The sequence below is a fragment of the Polistes dominula genome, unplaced genomic scaffold (assembly GCF_049000335.1).
Source record: "Polistes dominula isolate Pdom_NZ unplaced genomic scaffold, Pdom_raw_medaka contig_21, whole genome shotgun sequence".
NCBI classification, from domain to species: Eukaryota; Metazoa; Arthropoda; class Insecta; order Hymenoptera; family Vespidae; genus Polistes; species Polistes dominula.
In genome coordinates this window covers 771,319-792,287 of record NW_028301061.1, presented here as the reverse complement: position 1 = coordinate 792,287, position 20,969 = coordinate 771,319, and the positions used below count along the sequence as shown (strand labels likewise).

Here is a 20,969-nt window from a genome sequence, read left to right as displayed (position 1 = left end):
TTGGCGTTTAAAAAAAAAAGAGAGGGAAATTTAAAATTAAAAAATGCGTAACTAATGAATTATTATTAAACAAATATAATTATTATATTTGATATGTTAATAATTAAAGAGATATCTTTTGATATCTTTTAACGATTAATTAAAAAATAATTGTATTAATAAAAGAATAAAATTAACCTAAGATTTATAAATAATTTGATAAAAATTGAAGAATGTTTTAAATAATAGAAAAATATCATCTTACAGAATAGTGAGAAATGGTGAAATAATATCGTTTAAATGTATCGATTTAAATGAACGTAAAATAATGATTTTGAATAAACGCGGGCAAATACATGCGAAACAGAAACTGTAGTTCCGGGGTAGAACGCATAATATAGCGCGGAGATGTCGTATGTGGTAAATCAGTCAGCAAACGGTTACTTGTTATGTTTAACAGTTGTGCTTGTTCGTACTGCGAGGAATCGATGAGTGTTGTATTATTTTAATTCTTTTTTGGGCGCTTTTTTAGTAGCCGCGAAAATTCGAAAGATGCAGTTTTATAAAGAAAAATTACTTTCACCGGGACAATTGAAGAGATTAAGCGAGCACAAATATAGTTGCACAACCAATAGTCTATTGGATGCATTTCTTCAACCCTGGTGGGACTGGTTAGTCAGCAAGGTTCCACTTTGGCTTGCACCAAATTTGATCACGGTTTTGGGTCTAATTGTCAATATTGTTACTACATTGATATTAGTTTATTATAGTCCTGATGCTAAAGTTGAGGTATATATAACCTAAATTCTTTCTTATCATATCATCACATATCATGCATGCATAACTGTGACCATTATACTGCAAATTAAAAGATACCAACACGGTCTGTCTATCAAAGACATATTATATATCTTCTTTCATATATGTTTCCATTTAATAAAACTCTTTTATATTGTTATATTCACTTTTATATTTTTTTTCTTTGTGACAATTACAATGACAATGACAATGACAATGATACTGACAGCAGTACTGCCAAATACATATATATATATATATATATATATATATATAGTTTCTTATTTTCTTAATATCATTTTATTCCTTGTCATGCTCATTAATTATTCATCAAATTAATTTTCAAATTTATTCGTTAACTGTTTAAATGTAAATATTTTCATTTATAATACTTTGTTATTATTATTATTATTATTATAGGCACCCAGGTGGGCATGCTTTTTATGTGCATTGGGTTTATTTATTTATCAAAGTTTGGATGCTATCGATGGCAAACAGGCTAGAAGAACTGGTACCTCTACTCCCTTGGGAGAACTGTTTGATCATGGATGCGATTCAATATCGACAGGTACATTATTTTTCATTATATTTTTCTTAATATTAATATTAATATTAATATATATATATATACTCTTTTAACCTTTCTAATAATATTTAATAATATTGTTTTGTATTTTTCAGTATTCGTAGCATTATCCGCTTGTATAGCCGTACAGTTGGGATATTATCCAACGTGGATGTTCTTTCAATGTTTTTGTGCGATGACTTTATTTTATTGCGCCCATTGGCAAACTTATGTCTCAGGTAGTAAACAACAACAATTTATTTTTATAATGTTTGTTATACATTACTCTTATATTTTGTTTATTTACATTTATATTTTAATTTGTTAACAACAGGATCTCTAAGATTTGGTAAAGTGGATGTAACCGAAGCTCAGTTCACCATCATAGCAATACATCTGATATCCGCCATTTTTGGACCGAGAGTTTGGATGATGGAGGTTGTATCTCTTTTTTTTTTCTCATTGACATTTTTTTTTTTTTTTTTTTTATGTCATCATCTATCTTAAATGTTCATTACTTTTTTTTGTTTGAAGACTATTTTATATTTGAATTTTAGTTGTAGCAAAGTTTTATGCATTTTATTATTATTCACATGTCGCGTAATGTTTTTTTTTTTTTTTTTTTATCCAATTGTTTCATTTTTCTTTTTGTTTATATTTTCTTTAAGCATAGTCTCCTCACCTCTATTTGTATATATGTATATATATACACATAGAAATTAATGTTCATTATCGACAAAGGAAGCACAAATAATCACAAGTAATCTTAGACATACATTGTATGGCTAGTAAAGTGTGAAAAGATTCAAAAAGAATTCAAATTAGGTACCTAAACAAAACAAAAAAGTAACTAGAATCTTTTCTCATCATTCTCATGCTTGTTTTTTTTTTTTAAATTATGCTAATAATCATATTATTACGTACAAAGTCAAATCAACATCTTTAAATCAATCCTCTCACGTATATATATATACATTATTATTATTGTTTTATTTTATTTTATAAGTTATGTACAATTTTTATTTATTTATTTATTTATTTAATTTTGTTTAAAGTATTATCACTTTAAAGAGTTGATATTCTCGTATTATATATATATTTATAACAATATTAAAGCCCAATATTTGCATATCAATGTTAATTCTAATGAAATTAAAAGAAAATTTATGAAAAACTGAAGGGGAATTAATTAGGAATAGAAATAAAAAAAAAAAAAAAACAAAAAAAAAATAGGAATTTATTTTGTATATATATATATATATAATTATTAAATTGTTTTGGTTGTTTAATTCAATCGATGATGATGACGACGACTCATGTGAAGATTTCGAGAGAGAATATTAAAACAAACAAACAAACAAACAAAAACACAAAACAAATCAATCCCAAACCGGTGATTATAAAAATTGCATGAGTCTAACGTGAACGTTTCTTCCAGATACCATACATTGATGGTTTTCTGTTGAAATATTTAATAGGAGTTATGACAGTGGTGTGTGCTCTGGCAAACTTATATTCCATATTTTCGGTGATATTCACCGGAGGAGTTGGGAAGAATGGTTCGACTGTCGCTGTAAGTTCGTTTAATTAGACATTTTTTCGGTTGAACATAAGGAATTGGGATCGGCATGGCATGAAGAGCAGTGCTGGAAGTACTATATATATATATACATATATATATGTATATATGTGTGTATATATTTATCGCCAAATACTTAACAAAACTTTCAAACACGTTTATATCCTTCTTCATCATTTTATCCTCCATTATTATCCTTCGTCATATTTTTCTTTCTTTTTATATTTATATTTATGTTGGTTGTATCCTTAAAATCAAATCAATCAAATTAATTAATCAATCAAATCAATCAATCAATCAATTTTGATCTTTCATGATTATCTAATTTGCTTTATTCATATTTCTCAATCATTACGTAGATTCGTACGTAGTTTGTTTTTTTTTTTATTAAACGTTTTTAATAACATTACATTCTCATTATGACGATGATATTAATATTACATTGTTGTTTTACATATTGGGTTTTTTTCTCCTTCTTCATCTTCTTATTATTATTATTGTTATTGTTATTATTACTAACAAGGGATAAAACAAGAGATTTTTGTATTTCTGTGAAAAGTATATATATATAGAGAGAGATATTAAGTTATTAAATATAGAAGAATAAAAAAATAAAAAAGTATAAACGAATAGAATAAAAAAAGAATGAAACATGAGTGTAAACAATAATTCAGTTTTTGCAAATGGTAGGGGGGTATAATTAATAGATGATAAAAAAATGTTATATTAGAATGCAAATTAATTTTGTTCTCTACGTGATGAAATAATAATAATAATAATTATAATCTTAGATTTGTTTTTTCCTTCCTTCTTTGTTTCTTCTATTATTCATATTAATTATTATTATTATTATTATTATTATTATTAAATATAGTTATTACATGAGTAGTTATTTTCTTGCTGCAACTCATGCTCTCTCTATCTCTCTCTTTCTCGTTGTTTGTTATCTTACTTACATTTTATGCTTTTTTTTTCCTATAGAGAATTTATTTTTACAAATGTGTAATTAACTTTTGTATCGTCATACGTTTTTTCTTTCTTTCTTTTTTTTTTTTTTTTATACAAATCTTTAATGCATTTCAGAAGAATTTCTTTACTTTAATTAGAATAATACTTTTGTTTTGTACGATTGATTTTATCAAATTAGTTTCATGTTTTTTTATTATTATTATTATTATTATTATTATTTTCTCATATTTATGTTAAAAACTTTTGTTCAATCTGTGAGATTCTTTTTCCTTCTTTCTCCTCTCTCTCTCCACCATCTCCACCATCTCCATATCCTCCTTTAATTATATTTTTACATTGGTTTCTTTCTGTCGATCGATTACGTGATACAATTATACAAAAAAAAAAAAAAAAAAAAAAAAGAAACAACAACAATAAAACACACATCAGTTTAAATACAAGGTGTGTCTCAAAAGTATCCGAACTTATCTCCATATTTCTTTTCCCCAAGGTTACTCTTCGTCGTTTGGTTTTATAACATCCTTTAAAGTAGTAGTCCCCCATTTGATTGAATAACACGCTCCCTACGCCCTTTCTCCACTTTTAAAAGCAGTCCTGCTGGTACTCGTTTTTCGGTAACCCCTTTAAAACTGTTCGTTGCAATTGCAGTAACAAATTTGTATTTAATTTTGCTTTAAACTGGAAAAGAATTGTTCAGAGATTAATTGAAATGATGAAGACAGCATTTGGGAATGAGTGTATTGGTCAATACGCAAATAAATATGGAGGTAGTTTAGATAATTTTGGGATACCACACCTTGGTACACCAACAAGAGCAACCCACGATTATTACAACTACAAAACAATCATCAACGAGAATAACAACAATAATCAATCAATCAATCAATCAACGAGGAAGAGAGAACACTGTACAACACTTACTTAGCAATTAATTGTGCTTCCTTTTTGAATATATATGCCTCTAATGAAAAAAAAAAAAAAAAAGATTTAGGTATAGGAACATCATAAATATCTTCAATGGTATTCAATGATGATGATAGTCCATGTTTCTAAGAAATTTCGATGATTGAATGAGGTTGAGATGATTAGTATGGATTTTGTAGGTTTGAATTATTTACTTGTTGTAAACTATTTCTCAATTCTTTTTCACATTCATCTGTGATTCGTCATTATTTTAAAACCCCCTTTTTTTTCTTCCTTCTAATATGTCGTCGTTCAACAAATTCGTTGATCAATGGAGATTGTAATCAAATTTGGGTTTTACAAATTTCGTTAGAACTTTTTTTTGTCTTTTCAAATTCGAATTCCATTTAAACGATTAAATTAATTGCATTTCTTTCTCTCTCCCCAGCCCCCGCTTAGTTGAGGTGTAAATCTCAAGTAAAGTAACTAAACCTCTTGCAATATTTATTTCTTCTATTTCGTCTGAATGATAGGAAGGGGGATTAATGTTCTTCTTTAAAAAAGAGTAAGGATTTTCTGGATTTGTTTAGATTCCTATGCTCGGTCTGGGTACCCTAAGTTCTTACGTGGCAGCAATATTTTACGTGTGTTACACTCACGCCTTCCTTCAATTTTGTAAAGTCTTTGAATCTGGTGGAATTGGAAAGAACGGTTCGACCATTGCAGTAAGTTCGAACAAAAATGAACAAACAAAAATTTTTACATCGAAATAATAATTAAAAAAAGAAAATAAAAATAAAAGACTTGGTAGTGGTGTCGTTTTTTTTTTTTTTTAGCGAAACAACAAGTAATTCAAACAAATGAATTGAAATGTTGTTTAAAACAAAAATTATGAAGATGATACGACAAAATAATTTCTATTATTATTATTATTATTATTATTATTATTATTATTATTATTAATATAATTTGCCAAAGCTGTAGTTTTGTATATTTTAATTTTTTTTGTTTTTTTTTTTTTTAGAACAATCTTTTTTTTTACTCACACCAATTTTTTGCAACAACAAAATTTTTTCTTGCGCTTGATAATTAATCACTTCTTACTCTTTCTATTTCTTCTTCTATTTCTTCTCTCTCTCTCTTTTTATATTTTAGTTTCTAGTTATCTTTTATCTATCTTTCTCTCTTTATTTCCAACAACAACTAATCCTATCCTTAATAAACAACTTAGTAGATCTAATTATTTGTAATTAACAATAATTTCCATTTAATAATACAGGAAACTCTAATTGCAACATTGGAAATTCAAAATCATGAAAACTCGTCCCAAGTTATTGAATAACAAAAATACTCTTGTAATATCTTTAAATGTATCTATGATTCAATCTAATCCAATTGCCAAATGATGATCCATTACAAAAATTCGTTTATTAGAAAAACAACAACAAATCAATTAGGTCATTTGTTTATCTCAATGAATGAAAACTACTATTTCCTTGTATACCACGTGGGGAAAGTTTTTTTGTTCTACAAAGGTCGTAATTGAGATCTTCTTTGAGATTATTATCAAATAAATTAGGTTATAGGTGAATTAGTATCAGTGTAATTAATCCTTCCTTCTTTATAAACAAAATTGTGTCATTGTTTCTTTTCTATCGATGGTTATGGGTCTTTAACCAGTTAAAAAGTGTGACGGCGATCGGTGCTCAGAGTGCGCGCTCTGGTGTGTGTCGCGATAATCAAGCGATGACGGATATAGTCGACATACACTGAGTAAATGGCGCTGTTCAAATATTGAATAATCAAAAAGAGACAGACGAATTCTTTATTTTACAAAATGAACAATTTTGTTAATTATGTACACACTGTTTCTGAAAAAATTCATATATTAAAATTTACGAATGTAATTTAATTTTCGTTAACAAAATTACAATTTAAATATCAATTTGTAACAAATTTTTACCCATGACTGATATACAGCATGTCATAACACAAAATTTTGCTACATCTCCATGACGGATATAGTCGTCAAACACGCTTAACTGGTTAATGAATATACCTGTATATATATATCTTTCGTTTCAGGGTCACTCGTCTATCTATTTCTATCTAATCAATCTAATTTACATACTCGTTTTATATACATATATATATATATATATAAATCAATGACTTGTTTGTTTCAATCATTCAATCAATTTCTCTCTCTCTCTCTCTCTCTCTCTCTCTCTCTGTCTCTCATTCTTTTTCTCTGTTTATATCTATTTGTCTTTCTAAAGACACTTATTGTTAGATAGATAACCAAAACAACAATAAAAAAATAGAACAAAAATAGAACAAAAAAAAAAACAAAACTAAAAGAATAAATCATGTGTTAATGCGATTAAGAATATTCACTCTGCTTGATGTTGAAGCTTAAACACTAACGGAAAGATGTTTCGTATCGCTCATGCAGTTGCCATATACTGGCACAGAGGTCAAGATCTTTCCATTATGGGCCGCCGTGGGCATCGCTATTTTACTTGCACAAAGCAGTATATCCGTCATACTTGCCGGTGGTGTCGGAAAAAATGGCTCCACCGTCGCAGTAAGTGTTTTTGTCAGAAAGTCTTCTTTTCTTTTCTTTTCTTTTTTTTTTTTTTTTTTTATTTATTTATTTATTATTATTCATTTTCACAAAGTATATATTATATATCTATCTATCTATCTATCTATTTATATATCTATCTATCTATCTATCTTTTTCCTATAAATGATCCACACAACCACCCGACGTGTGTAGTGCACTTTAAAATAATCCAAAATGTTACACTTTTTGTTATTGTCTTTATATTTTCTTCTTCGTTTTCTTTTGATTTAGTCCCAATTTTTGTTCATTTACCCATTTTATGTGTATTCAGTTTTGATTGTATTTAATTATATATGATATATATTTATATTATTATGATTATTATTATTATCATATGTATCAGGAGAGATCAATTGTATCATCATCATCATCATCATCATTGTTATTATTATCCTTTTAAGTTTTTATTATTTCTTTTTCTTCTTCTTCTTCTTCTTCTTCGTTACATTTCAACGTTTTGAAAAATGGCGGGAACAAAGTTTTATTAAAATATATCCAATTATTTCTAACATTCTAAAAGAAAAATGAATTGCAACAACCCTTGTGTTGCAACATCTTTGTGTTCAACCCTTTTCATAGCAAACCTTATATATAGGAATATCGTCAATACCAAAAAAAAACCCTTGTATAATGACCATAATATGTGTATGTGATTTATAAATTCTATCATTGAGATAAACCTAATTAACACGTTGAGCGCCACGCTAATTCTTATGCAATTCTTCGTCAGGCCACGTATGGCAAAACAAAAAGTAAACGTCAGGCACTGGCGCCTGACACGGCTTGAACGAGAAGTTCACTGTCAGTCATCGATGACTGACGTGGTTTGAACGTGAAATTCAATGTCAGTCATCGATGACTGACGTGGTTTGAACGTGAAATTCAATGTCAGTCACCGATGACTGACGCGGTTTGAACGTGAAATTCAATGTCAGTCACCGATGACTGACGCGGTTTGAACGTGAAATTCAATGTCAGTCACCGATGACTGACGCGGTTTGAACGTGAAATTCAATGTCAGTCACCGATGACTGACGTGGCCTGGACTAGAAATTCATTGTCAGTCATAAATGACTGACGTGGCCTGGATTAGAAATTCATTGTCAGTCATAAATGACTGACGTGGCCTGGACTAGAAATTCATTGTCAGTCATAAATGACTGACGTGGCCTGGACTAGAAATTCATTGTCAGTCATAAATGACTGACGTGGCCTGGACTAGAAATTCATTGTCAGTCATAAATGACTGACGTGGCCTGGATTAGAAATTCATTGTCAGTCATAAATGACTGACGTGGCCTGGTCGAAAAGTTCATTGTCAGTCACCGATGACTGACGTGACACTCAACGTTGTTGAATGTATCCCTGATGTTTTAAACAAATTGTTCAATTAATAATAACAATACGTTGCAATGTTAACGAAGATTTACTCCAAAGTTCGTTTGTGTAGTAGGTTTGTGCTTCTGATCATTTGGCTAGTATAAAATGGCAATTTAAAAAAAAAAATGAAAAAATACAAAAAAACATAAAAAAAAAAACAAAACAAATCTCATCTGTGTTTAGTATTATATTTGATATCATAAAAGTAAATAATCATCCCCAGTACTTTTAGAAAATCGATTGGAAATTTCTTCTGGTTTAGTGTCCTCCTACCTAGCACCCCCGCCCCGCTCCCGCCCCCGCCCCCATAATTAAAAGGCAAATCTGACGATGATCAACATGAACAACAACAACAAGAACAACAAGAACAACAAAAACAATAACAACACTTGTTCCTTCCTCTTCTTAAATCAATTTACAGATTGTTCTGTACTTGTTAATCACCAATTGTGTGCTGTTTTCAACAAGGTTGTTTATTGTACCACTACCACCACCACCACCACCACCACCCACACTCAAAACGCGTGTATATTTTTGTCTTCCTCTTTGTATCTCTCTCTCTCTCTCTCGTCTATCTCTGTTTCTGTCTCTGTTTCTGTCTCTCTTTCTCTCTCATTGTTTCTCGTAAAGGATCAGGATCATTTGAATAGAAACAAAAATTAGGACGTGTTTTGTGTATATCCTCTTTGTATACCTTGTTGTTTGTCTTTCAACTCTCCCTCCCCCCCCCCCACCACCACCTTCCCCCGTTGCATTGCCCTGCCCATGTTTAAAATGTCCACAATCCAAAATGTTGTTTATTATCTGTCGAAATAAATTTGTTCAACGAATCTTGCATGAAATTATTATTTGGGAAACAAAAAATACAACAATAAATAAATACAATAAACACAACACAACAAACTATCTTAGAAAATTGTTTCCAATATAAAAGAGTTTTAGCAGCACAAATTTTGTTCACTAATTAGAGTTTCGTTTATATTTGTTTCTTTTTTTAGTTGTTCATTGTTTTTTTTATTTTTTTTTTTTATTGTTTATTTTGATATAAACACTCTTCTTCTTTGTTATTTCTATTCGTTACAAAATAAATAATGTTGTGTTTGTATCTTTTATTTTTTTTTCATTGTCATTTGTTATCTTTAAGGATTAGTTTTCTATATCTTTTTCTATCACTCTCTGTTTCTCTCTCTCTCTCTCTCTCTTTCTCTCTCTCTCGCTCTTGTTTGTATGTAAAAAGAAAAAAAAAAAAAAGGACAAACTTTGTTTTTTTCTTTTTTTCTTTTTTTTCTGATATGTAATATTTCTCTATGCATGTTACTATTTTTGCAAGCACTGCTTTGTGGTTTTTTAACAATTTAACTTTGATTTGTTATATAATATGCATCTATTATTGTAACATCATTTATTTTACAAATGGAGATTGATAATTAATTGTTATAATAAAAAGATTAATAATTATAATAAAGATTATCATATAATAATCTTTATATATATATAGACATTATTATTATAATAAATTAAATATTATAATCTTAATATCTTATCTTAATATATATAAATTACGTCACGTCACGTCACGTTGTTTGTCCGCAATGAACTCCTAAACTACTGAACCGATTTTAATCAAATTCTGCACACTGTGTGTAATTTCATCCAACTTGAAAGATAGGAATAGTTTATATTATTTTAACAAATGGCGGTATAAGATAATTCGTATCGGACTGATTGTGAACCAAAGCAACGCATGAATCCTCATTTATACAGTGTTATCAAAAATTCGTTTGTTTCGGTGACTTATATTAGGTAAATACAAAAAAATACATTCTACATAGTTGCATTGGAAGTTACTTATAACTCGACCTAATATTAGTATCATGAAGATAATTATATAATAAAATGTTTATTAAATAATTAATTAATTATCAATCTCTCAATTGCATTTATTATCTTCTTGATTGCTTTTGCTTGTTAACATTTTACTGAATACTCGCAAATTTTGTTATAGAAAATATTTTAAAAATAAAAATAAAAAATAAACAATGTCAATCAATTTTTCAAATTCAAATTGATATTTCTTTTACAATTAGTCTGTCGTATTTGATTATAATTAGATAAAGTATAATTAAAAAGAAAAAAGAAAAAAAGAAAACAGTAAAGACATATATTTGATTTATATTTCAAAGAGTATACAAAAAAAAAACAAAAACAAACTAAACAAAACAAAACAAATAAAGTAATATCATTCGTTTAAAATGAATTAATTTTTTTGTTTGGTAATAAAATAATCGAATTTTACTGCATAACTGTGATCAACAATTTTCAGGGAACCTCAGTACTGTCACCAATCATCCCATTTAGTTTCGTGGTAGTGCCAGCATTCATTATTTATAGAAAAAGTGCTGAGCACGTATACGAAAATCATCCTGCATTGTATATACTTGCATTTGGGATGGTTGCAGCTAAAGTTACCAATAGATTGGTGGTACGTATATATATATATATATATATATATATATATATATATATATATATATATATATATATTTATTATTTAATCATTAAACAAATATTTATAAATGTTTATAATTTTATTTGATTACTTTACAGGTTGCTCATATGACGAAAAATGAGATGCAATATTTAGATAGTTCCTTGATCGGACCAGCCATGCTGTTTCTTAATCAGTACTTCAACTTTTTTATCAAAGAATACTACGTTCTATGGCTGTGTTTCGTAAGTTGTAATCTTTTTTTTTTATTTTTTTATTTTTCTAATTATTTACTTAACCCTTTGGCTACTACCATTTGATGTATTAATACGTCGTCATACATTTGTTTGGATATTATGTACATGATGTTTTGATATGTAATTCCAATTGATTATGAGATTTAAACTAATTGTAAGTTCATTTTGGTTTATTTTAAAGTAATATAAGTAATTTTTGATATTATTATTAATTAATTATTATAATATTTAATATTAATTTACAGGTAATTACGTATTAATGCCATCGCAGCAAAATTTAGCTAATGCGCCAAGGTTGTTGTGTGCAAACAATAAGGTTGTTGTATGCAAACAACAAGATTGCTGTGTGCAAACAACAAGGTTGCTGTGTGCAAACAACAAGGTTGCTGTGTGCAAACAACAAGGTTGCTGTGCACAAACAACAAGATTGCTCTTTATTGGCGCATTAGCGGAATTTTTGCTGCGGTGGCGTTAAGTATTCAAATTTGAATATATTAAATTTTATTATAATACTTTAAAGTAATTTTCAAACAAATGTGTACCCAAAGGATTATTTATTTTTTCTACTAAAATAAGAAAGAAAAGAACCGCGCCTGTAAAACCTACAAAAACAATCTTTTCTTCTTCCAAACAAAAACAAAAAAAAAAAAACGTAAAAAATCGAATCTCTAATCTGTGTTATTTAGATTTGGGTCACATTGGACCTTCTGCGATATAGCTCTCAAGTCTGCCTTGAAATTTGTGATCATATGAAGATAAAGCTATTCAGAATACCTGTTGGGGATCATCGGAATGTCGGCCCTCAGCTTAACGTCGCCGAAAAAAATGGTACTAATAGGTCTCAACGTAACAAATTGCAAAAGAAACACCATTAAGACTTAATTGTGATAATAAATGATCTGTATCATTTAATATATATATATATATAGAAACATATAAAAAAGATTATAAACAATAATAGAACCGGGAGAGGAAACGTTTAAATGTTGAAAACGAAAAAAGAAAAACAAAAAACAATTTATTAGATTATAATTTTTGTAGTTTGTAAAATGAATCTTGAATCTTTTTAACCAGTTAAGCGTGTTAGACGACTATATCCGTCATGCGTACAACAAATTTGTTACAATTTTGTAACTTTTATAAATATTCGATTTTTTTTTCTCTAAATTTTTCTCTGTTTATTATGTACAAATATATTTTCATATTGAGAAACTGTGTGTGTGTGTAAATAACTAACAAAATTATTCATTTTTTTTTTAAATAAAGAAGTCTTCTGTCTTTTTGACTATTCAATATTTAAACAGCGCCATTTACTCTCTGTTTGTCGATTATATCCGTCATCGTTTGATTATCGCGACACACACCAGAGCGCGCACTCTGCGCACAGATCATAATCAACGCCACACTCTTAACTGGTTAAATTAGAATCTGTACAAATGAGACGAATGTTGATGAAGAATTATTATTATTATTATTATTATTATTACAAAGTTTTTGTTTGTGTAAAAGTACATAAATATATATATATATAGCTCGTTTGTTATCACATTAATTTATAATATAATATAATATAATATATATATATATATATATAGCTAGCTATTTCGTAAAACGATTTAGTCAAATTCAATTTTGATGATGATGATGATGATAATGATTAATGATGATGATCTGAATCGTTTCATATTTTACGATGATATATCGTTGTCAGGTATATATATATATATATATATAGTTTAATAGTAAAAGGGAAAATTTTACTAAACATTACGAGTAAGGGTGTAACTTGTTCTATATAATGCGTTTAATACAGAATAATATTATAAAAAATTCTAAATATTTAATATTTAATATTAATTTCGTTATATATATATACATATATACTTTTTTTTTTTTACTTTTATTTTGTAGGCTTTTCGAGGGGAAAATTATTAAATTAACTGCAACACTACTAAACTCGATGAATAAAAAAACCCAACGGTGATAAAACAAACAAATCTATGATTCGGTACTTAATTTGGAAAAAAAAAGAAAGTAAAAAAAAAAAAACAACAACAACAATTTGATTAACGTAGTCAAAAGTATAAAAGAAAGAGAAAAAAAATTATGGATTAATTAATTAATTAATTCAACAACAACAACAAAAAAAAGAAAAAAAGAAAAAATAATAATTAATCAATTATTAGTTTTTTTTTTCATTTGACTAAAAAAAAGAAAACGCAGAGAAGCCACAACACAGGTGCACCTTTAAAGCTCGTTTTCTCTTTTGCTAATTTAATATACATTAAAAAAAAAAAAAGAAAAAAAAGAAAAAAACAAGAGATAAATAAATAAATAAATAAATAAATAAATAAATAAAATATAAAAAAATATAACGATTAAAATACAATAATAATAATATTATTAATAATTATATATAATAGAAAAAATTGATCGAACATTATTTTCATAATATTTCTGCCTTTTGCAGAAATGTCCTTTGTAAACTTTGGAGATACTGATATCAATAGGTATATTAAGTTCATTATGATATATATATATAAATAATTAATTAATTACGTATATATACATATATATATATATAGATAACACACTCCGGAATGACATGATAATCATGATGATATTTATTTTTTTTCAATAATTGTCGTCCTCTATGTGTGTTTGACATTTTGTTTTCTTCTTGCACCCCCGCCGCATATATACCAAAATATTTTTAATTATACACACATGTATGTACACATATATATACAGTATAATCTCATTAACCTGGCACTTCAATAGACCAATACCGTATCAATAATCCGACACCCCCGTCCGCGCCACCCCTCGTCTTTCTACGCCTATGCGATCCGTCGCTGCGTCGTTGTCTAGAGCAATCTAACCTCAAAATTTATCACTTTATTTCTCTCTAATCCAGTAATCCGAACATTCCAATAATCCTGCACCCTCTGGTTTCATAATAATGCCGGATTAGTGAGATTGTACTGTATATATACATGCCTATATGTGTATGAATGTGATCAATTATATTTCTTTTTAATCTTATCAATTTAAAAAAAAAAAAAAAATTAAGTAAAACACATAGAAAAATATTCTATTAGATGATGGTATGTGTTTTATGTTTTGAATGTTGAACAAAATTTACTTTTGCAAATGAAATCAATTTCTCTTTCTTCTAAATGACACTTTTCTTCTTGCACTACTTACTACTTACTACTACTACTACTACTACTACTTACTATACTACATCTTTAATAATAATAATAATAATAATAATTATAATAATAATTTAATCATGGCATTGGTGTGTAAATACTATTGTCATATTTGTTTCGTTAACATATACACACATCAATTTATCTTCTTTTATTTATTTTTTTTTTTGATTATTAATCTTTTATTATCTGTATATGTAATATATATATAACAATTTGTACATACATTGTAGATGATAAAATGTTTAAACAAAAAAGAAAAAAGAAAAAAAGATATTGAATTCAGGATTAATAATTGTGTTGAAAATATGTTAAAAATTCATTTTAATGTAACACAACAAATATTAAATCATAGTAGTTTCAGATAATAATTATAATAATAATTATTATTTTATATATTTTTTTTTTTGCATTAGGGTTGTTGTACGTTTATTAGTTTAACAAAAGACTTGTATTTTCTTTTCTTTTCTTTTTTTTTTTCTATTACAATTTAATTAAAATTATTGATGAAATAATTCAATTCATTATTCAATTATTATAAACAAATGAGATGTGTTGTTGTTGTCGTGTCTTTAATGAAGATGAAAGATGAAATAAGATTATTTTTCTTTTTTTATTTTTTTTTTAAACATCGATCGAATGCAATTTTTTAATAACTAATAATATTAATAATAATCAGCTTTTTTGATGTATATTATCTCGTAAAGATATTTAAATAAATCTTTTATATTAATTTACACATATAACACATATTACATACAAACACACACACATACACACACCTGTGCTTTGGAATCTTCTTCTTATTTTTTTTTTGTTTTTTTTTTTTCATTTTTGCGGGACGCATTAAGCAAGAATTGTATTTTTTAAACAAATTTACATTTATAATAGGAAAAATTAATAATGTAATCACGAATTTGACTATCATCCAAATTTTCACGATGAACCATTACCACAACCACCACCACCACCACCGCCATGACACCACACAATGATATAAAAAAATGATTAATCAACAATTACCACTCAGCTTATAAACAAAACAAAACAAGACAAAAAAAATGCTTTCAAATTTATTTATTTATACAATCTTTCTCTTGTGTGTGCATTCTTTTAAATAATATTTAATAATATTCTTCTAGATAAACAAACTTTTTTTTTAACCACCATTTGCCACTTTTTTTCTTTTTTTTTTTTTTCGTTTTCATTTAATTATAATAACCAATCTAATATAAAATAATGTCATTAAAAGTCACCTTATTTTATACTATTCAAACACTTTTGAAGAAAGAAAAGAAACAAAAAAAATAATAATAATCAAAACAACAACTATAAATAATAATTGTTGAATGTTAATTATAATATTTATAGTAGTTTATACGCTTTATTTATGTTATTTCTTTTATTTTTTTTCCCTCCATTCTTTTTCTATCTCTGTCTCTCTGTCTCTCTCACTCTCTCACTTTCTCTTTCTCTATTTCTTTTTCTATTTCTATCTTTTTTTCATCTTTCTTTTAGCTAAATACACGTAAGTATAATGTCCAATGCGACTAAACAATACAAAAGCACACAATAAACAAATTAAACAAAAAATTAAATTAAATTTAATTTAAATGTAAATTTAAATTAAAACAAACAACAATTCAACTGTAAAATTTTCAAATTTTCATTTTAATTCAATTAAAATACAAATTGTGTTTCTCACTTTTTTGGTTTTATTTCACAATCATTTCGTTACGGTTGTGCGCAAATGGCTGCTTATTCCGCCATATTGAAATTTGCTTGACACGTTTAGGTGTAGTCCCCCTTCTTTTATGGGGGATTGTTGTTCTTCAGTCGTAACGAATGGTGTTTAATTTTATTTCAATTCAATGTTTTCTCATAGAAATGATTGAATTTTTCTTTTTCTCGTTTCATTGATTTTAAGAAATTTGTCATCACAGTTTTTTAATGTTCAACTTTTCCAATGTAATATAATGATTTTCAATAAAATATTATTTTAGAAATTGATATACGTAAATCTTTGTCGTCTTCTTTTTTTTTTTTTTTTTACTCACAAGTTGCACTTCTTTCTTTCTTTCTTCCTTTCTTTCTTTTTCTTTCTTTTTCTTTCTTTCTTACTTTATGTTTCCTTTTATTTTTATTTCTTACTTGTGTGGCATCATTGCAATCTAAGCAATCAACCCACCCACCCACCCACTACCCTTCTGTATTATTTCAATATTAATTTATTTAATAATAATAACACATTATTAACAATTAATGGTAAATATTTGCGGAATGTGCTTGCCTGTTGCACGTCTTGTTTAGTTTATTGCATTTACAAAAAATACAACAACAACAACAACAAAATTTAACTCTTAAAGTGCACATTGGGTGTTTGAGACCCCACAAACAAATTTGTGCATATCTCGAAAATGGTACTGAATTCGAAACAATGGATTATTTGTCTAGTGCCATCTAGTGTTCATTTTGATTGATATAAAACCTATTCTAGTTTAAAAAAGATATATCAAACTACTTTTAAAAAAAAAATTGAGAAGTTTAAATATTAAATAACAGCTTCAGGAGACGCGGCGTTCAAACACGTTCGGGGATGTCTCAAACACATTGGGGGGTGTCTCAAACACATTGGGGGGTGTCTCAAACACATTGGGGGGTGTCTCAAACACGTTGGGAATGTCTCAAAAGGTTCGAAAGTGTCACAAACACGTTCGAAGGTGTCACAAACACGTTCGAAGGTGTCACAAACACGTTCGAAGGTGTCTCAAACACGTTCGGGGGTGTCACAAACACGTTCGGGGGTTGTCTCAAACATATTGGGGGGTGTCTCAAACACGTTCGGGGGTGTCACAAACACGTTCGGGGGTGTCACAAACACGTTCGGGGGTGTCACAAACACGTTCGGAGGTGTCACAAACACCCACAGTTGCAACTTTAACTAAACTTTTACCAAGTGTGCACTTTAAGGGTTAAATAAATACACTAATCGTTGTTGTTGTTGTTGTTGTTGTTGTTTCGTAATATTTTGCAGCAACCCCATAATCTAACATTCTTTTTAATGATAATAATTTGATGAAAAAGAAAAAAAAACAAACCAATCTACAAGACGATAATAATTTTTCTAACGTGTGAGTGTATGTTTTTGCACGTGTATTTTCTTTGCATGAAAAATTAAAAATAAAATAATTAGAAACACCTCAAAAAAAAAATACGTTGAAAAAAAGTGTTTTACTAAGTGTACTAAGTGTCTCTTTCGATCTTTTTTTTTTCTTTTTCTTTTTAATTGTTGAACGTACAAATATTGTTTATTTTTTTTTTTTTTTTATTAAATATAATCAAATTAAAAATACAAAGAAAAAAAGAAATAAATAAAAGATCTGCGAACGATAAACAATTATGGAGACGACCCGCCCCTCCCTAAAAAAAAAAGCAGCTATTTTATTATAAATTTCTTATCAATTTAATTTTAACACGTTGACTGTCGTTGTAAACAAAACAAAAATATTAACATTAACAAATTGTTTATGTTTTTTCTATGATAAAATAAAATATTATTATTATTATTATTATTACTATTATTAATGGGCATTAAGAACTCAAAAAAGTTCATTTGAACTTTTCAATAAAAAAATTAAAAAAAAAAAAAGAGTGTGGGTCACGGGTGACCCCCTAATGGCAGTGAACGTGTTAAAAACAGTACGTTTTCAATCTAATATTTGTATTGGTATGCATGAAAAGTTTTGTTCACAGATCACATGGTCATCGAACAGGAACCACTGTTAAACGAAGATTATCATCATCATCATCATCATCGTGGCTCTGATACAACAACCCTCGACATCTGACGATTACTACCCCCCTTTCCACCCCCATAGCGTATGGTGATCATTATCGAATAATGGTACCACACTAACTTATATATATATATTTCAAACTTAATTTACAATTTAACCAAAATAATGACGATTGTATAAAACATAAGAGAAGTTACAAGAAATGGATGAGAAAATTCTTTACTTAAACAATTATGGGGAAGAAGAAGAAGAAACAAAAAGAAGAAGAAGAAGAAGACAAAAAAAAAAACAAAAAGAAAACAAACAACAACAAAAAAACAAAAGTTATATGGTTAATGTTCAAGGTCGGATGTGTACAGTATTTTTTACTAGCGTCGTCGAGAGTACAACAATAACCTAACCTAACATAAAAATAAAAATAAAAATAAAAATAAAAAATAATAAAAAAAGGTATTTGCATACTATATAATAATAAATATTACCAAAAAAAAAAGAAAAAAGAAAAAGAGAACGGTACGTAAAGGAAAAAAAAAAAAAAGAAAAAAAATATTTCAACGTAACGTTTTTTTTTTTCTTTTCTTTTTGCGAAGGTTATTTATTTATATGTATATTTTTTTCTTCACACTTATCAGCGGACGTTGTGAATTATATTTATACTTTTATTTTCTTTTTTTATCTCTCTCTCACTCTTCATTTACTACATTGTAACACTAACACACATTGTGATGGTCATCATCATTTATTTATTAATTTGAAAATTAATTGCAATAGTATTCTATTGTAATTGTTTGTTTGTTTTTTTCTTTCTTTCTTTTTTTTTTTTTTTCTTAACATTCTTTTGTAATAACCCCTTTCTTTTTTTTATATACATTTTTTATATGAGTGTATATTTTTTTTTTGTTTTTTTTTTAAGAAATTGTTTATGCATTTTTTTATAAACCACACGATTTATGCGCGCTCCAGCCCATAATTAAATTCACACAAAAAAAAAAAAAAAACATATTAAATGTGCGTATGTGTAAAAAATTTGGGCTGATATTATTGTATTAATTAATGCATTTATTTATTTATTGGGATCTCTGGCAGAGGGCGTGGTGTAACAATTCGACCTATCTATTCTAATTTGGAATTTAGTCATCAGATAGCGTAATCAAGTGTCCTAGAGATCCCATGTGTGGCGTAGCAATTTGATTTATCTACTTTAATTTTGAATTTAGTCACCAGATAGCGTATTCAAGTGTTACAGATCCCACCACGTGGCGGCGTAACAATTTGACCTATCTACATTCATTTGGAATTTAGTCACCAGATAGCGTATACAAGTGTGCTAGAGATCCCAATATGTTATTATTTGTCTAATAAGCTTAATTAAAATGAAAATAATAATAAATATGAAGTCATATTAATTAAATTAAGATGAAAAACAACATTGTACGTTTTGACGTAGTTTAATCGTGAAAAAAATTTCATTATCAACATTATCAACTAACAACGATTGCAAAATGTATAAAAAAAAAAAAAAAAAAAACCCAAACGTGAAGAACAATGAATTTATGAAATTCGTCGTTTGACTAAATTGCTGTTGTATTAAAAAAAAAAAAAAAAAAAAAAATAGAAAAGAAAAGAAAAGTTATAAACTTTTCACCGTCCACTGATAAAAATCTATCGTGCAGAAAAATGTAAGCGGTAAAAAAGTAATAATAATAATAATAAATAAATAAATAATAATAATATATGAGATCCCCAAATTGAACAGCTGTGTCCATTTAATTATCTTTTACAAAACACCTTTATACTACACACTCCAAACTCGTACTTTAACACGTTCCTTTATTCCTAACAACAATAATTACACACAAATAAAATAATATAAATAATTAAATAAAAAAAAAAAAAAATACTAAAAGAAACTAGAAAAAAGGATTGAAACTTTAACAAGGTAAGTGGTCAGTTATATCATCAGTTTACCTTTTTTTAAAAATTATAAAAAGAAGAACATGATAAATTGCATCAAGTAGCAAACAAACAATCAAACAAACAAACAAGCTAGCAAGGAAGCAACGAGAAGAGTAATTTTACAAACAAACAAAAAGAAAGGTAAAAAAAAAATAAAAATCAAATGTTAAAACTAAAAGGAAAAAAAGGTAAGACAAAGAGAGCAAGAGAGAGAGAGAGAGAGAGAGAGATTGAACCGGGCGCAAGGTAGGCCAAACCCTTGGCGTTTCGAGGGCGTTATTGATCGATTCTACTGGTAGTAAAAGCTCAAGAGAAAGTTCAATTTTGAGTTGATACTACAAGTTTAACGAAGCAAGTAGGTCTCCTGGTAGCACGTAGGTAGTGGTTCATGGTTTGTTATTTGGTTCAACATTAAAAAAAAAAAAAAACAGAGTAAGTGTGCGTATAATTTTCA

The 20,969-nt window shown here is 27.6% G+C and overlaps 1 protein-coding gene and 1 long non-coding RNA gene across 10 annotated transcripts; both read left to right on the top strand.

Moving 5' to 3' along the window:
• Positions 1–364: 364 nt before the first annotated feature.
• Positions 365–19,008, top strand: bbc (choline/ethanolaminephosphotransferase 1 bbc). Of its 9 annotated transcripts, XM_089176024.1 has the most exons (12): positions 365–768; positions 1,198–1,345; positions 1,459–1,581; positions 1,677–1,780; positions 2,781–2,915; positions 5,384–5,518; positions 7,249–7,380; positions 11,126–11,284; positions 11,410–11,535; positions 12,234–12,375; positions 14,018–14,057; positions 18,516–19,008. In XM_089176024.1, exons 1-12 carry the CDS (start codon positions 532–534, stop codon positions 18,586–18,588), a joined length of 1,554 nt encoding a protein of 517 aa, XP_089032150.1. In that variant the 5' UTR covers positions 365–531; the 3' UTR covers positions 18,589–19,008. The 9 variants fall into 9 exon arrangements, with proteins under 9 accessions (XP_089032150.1, XP_089032153.1, XP_089032151.1 ...); XM_089176027.1 differs by lacking the exon at positions 7,249–7,380; XM_089176025.1 differs by lacking the exon at positions 14,018–14,057.
• On the top strand, positions 14,661–17,974 carry LOC149031380 (uncharacterized). Its single transcript, XR_016177776.1, has 2 exons — positions 14,661–17,482; positions 17,525–17,974. It is a non-coding gene; the product is annotated as an uncharacterized LOC149031380 (long non-coding RNA).
• Positions 19,009–20,969: the final 1,961 nt, after the last annotated feature.

Coding starts and splice junctions, on each gene's coding strand:
- bbc (XM_089176024.1), top strand. CDS start 532: ATGCAGTTTTATAAAGAAAAATTACTTTCACCGGGACAATTGAAGAGA. Junction 769..1,197: donor GTCCTGATGCTAAAGTTGAG/GTATATATAACC, acceptor TTATTATTATAG/GCACCCAGGTGGGCATGCTT. Junction 1,582..1,676: donor TTGGCAAACTTATGTCTCAG/GTAGTAAACAAC, acceptor TGTTAACAACAG/GATCTCTAAGATTTGGTAAA.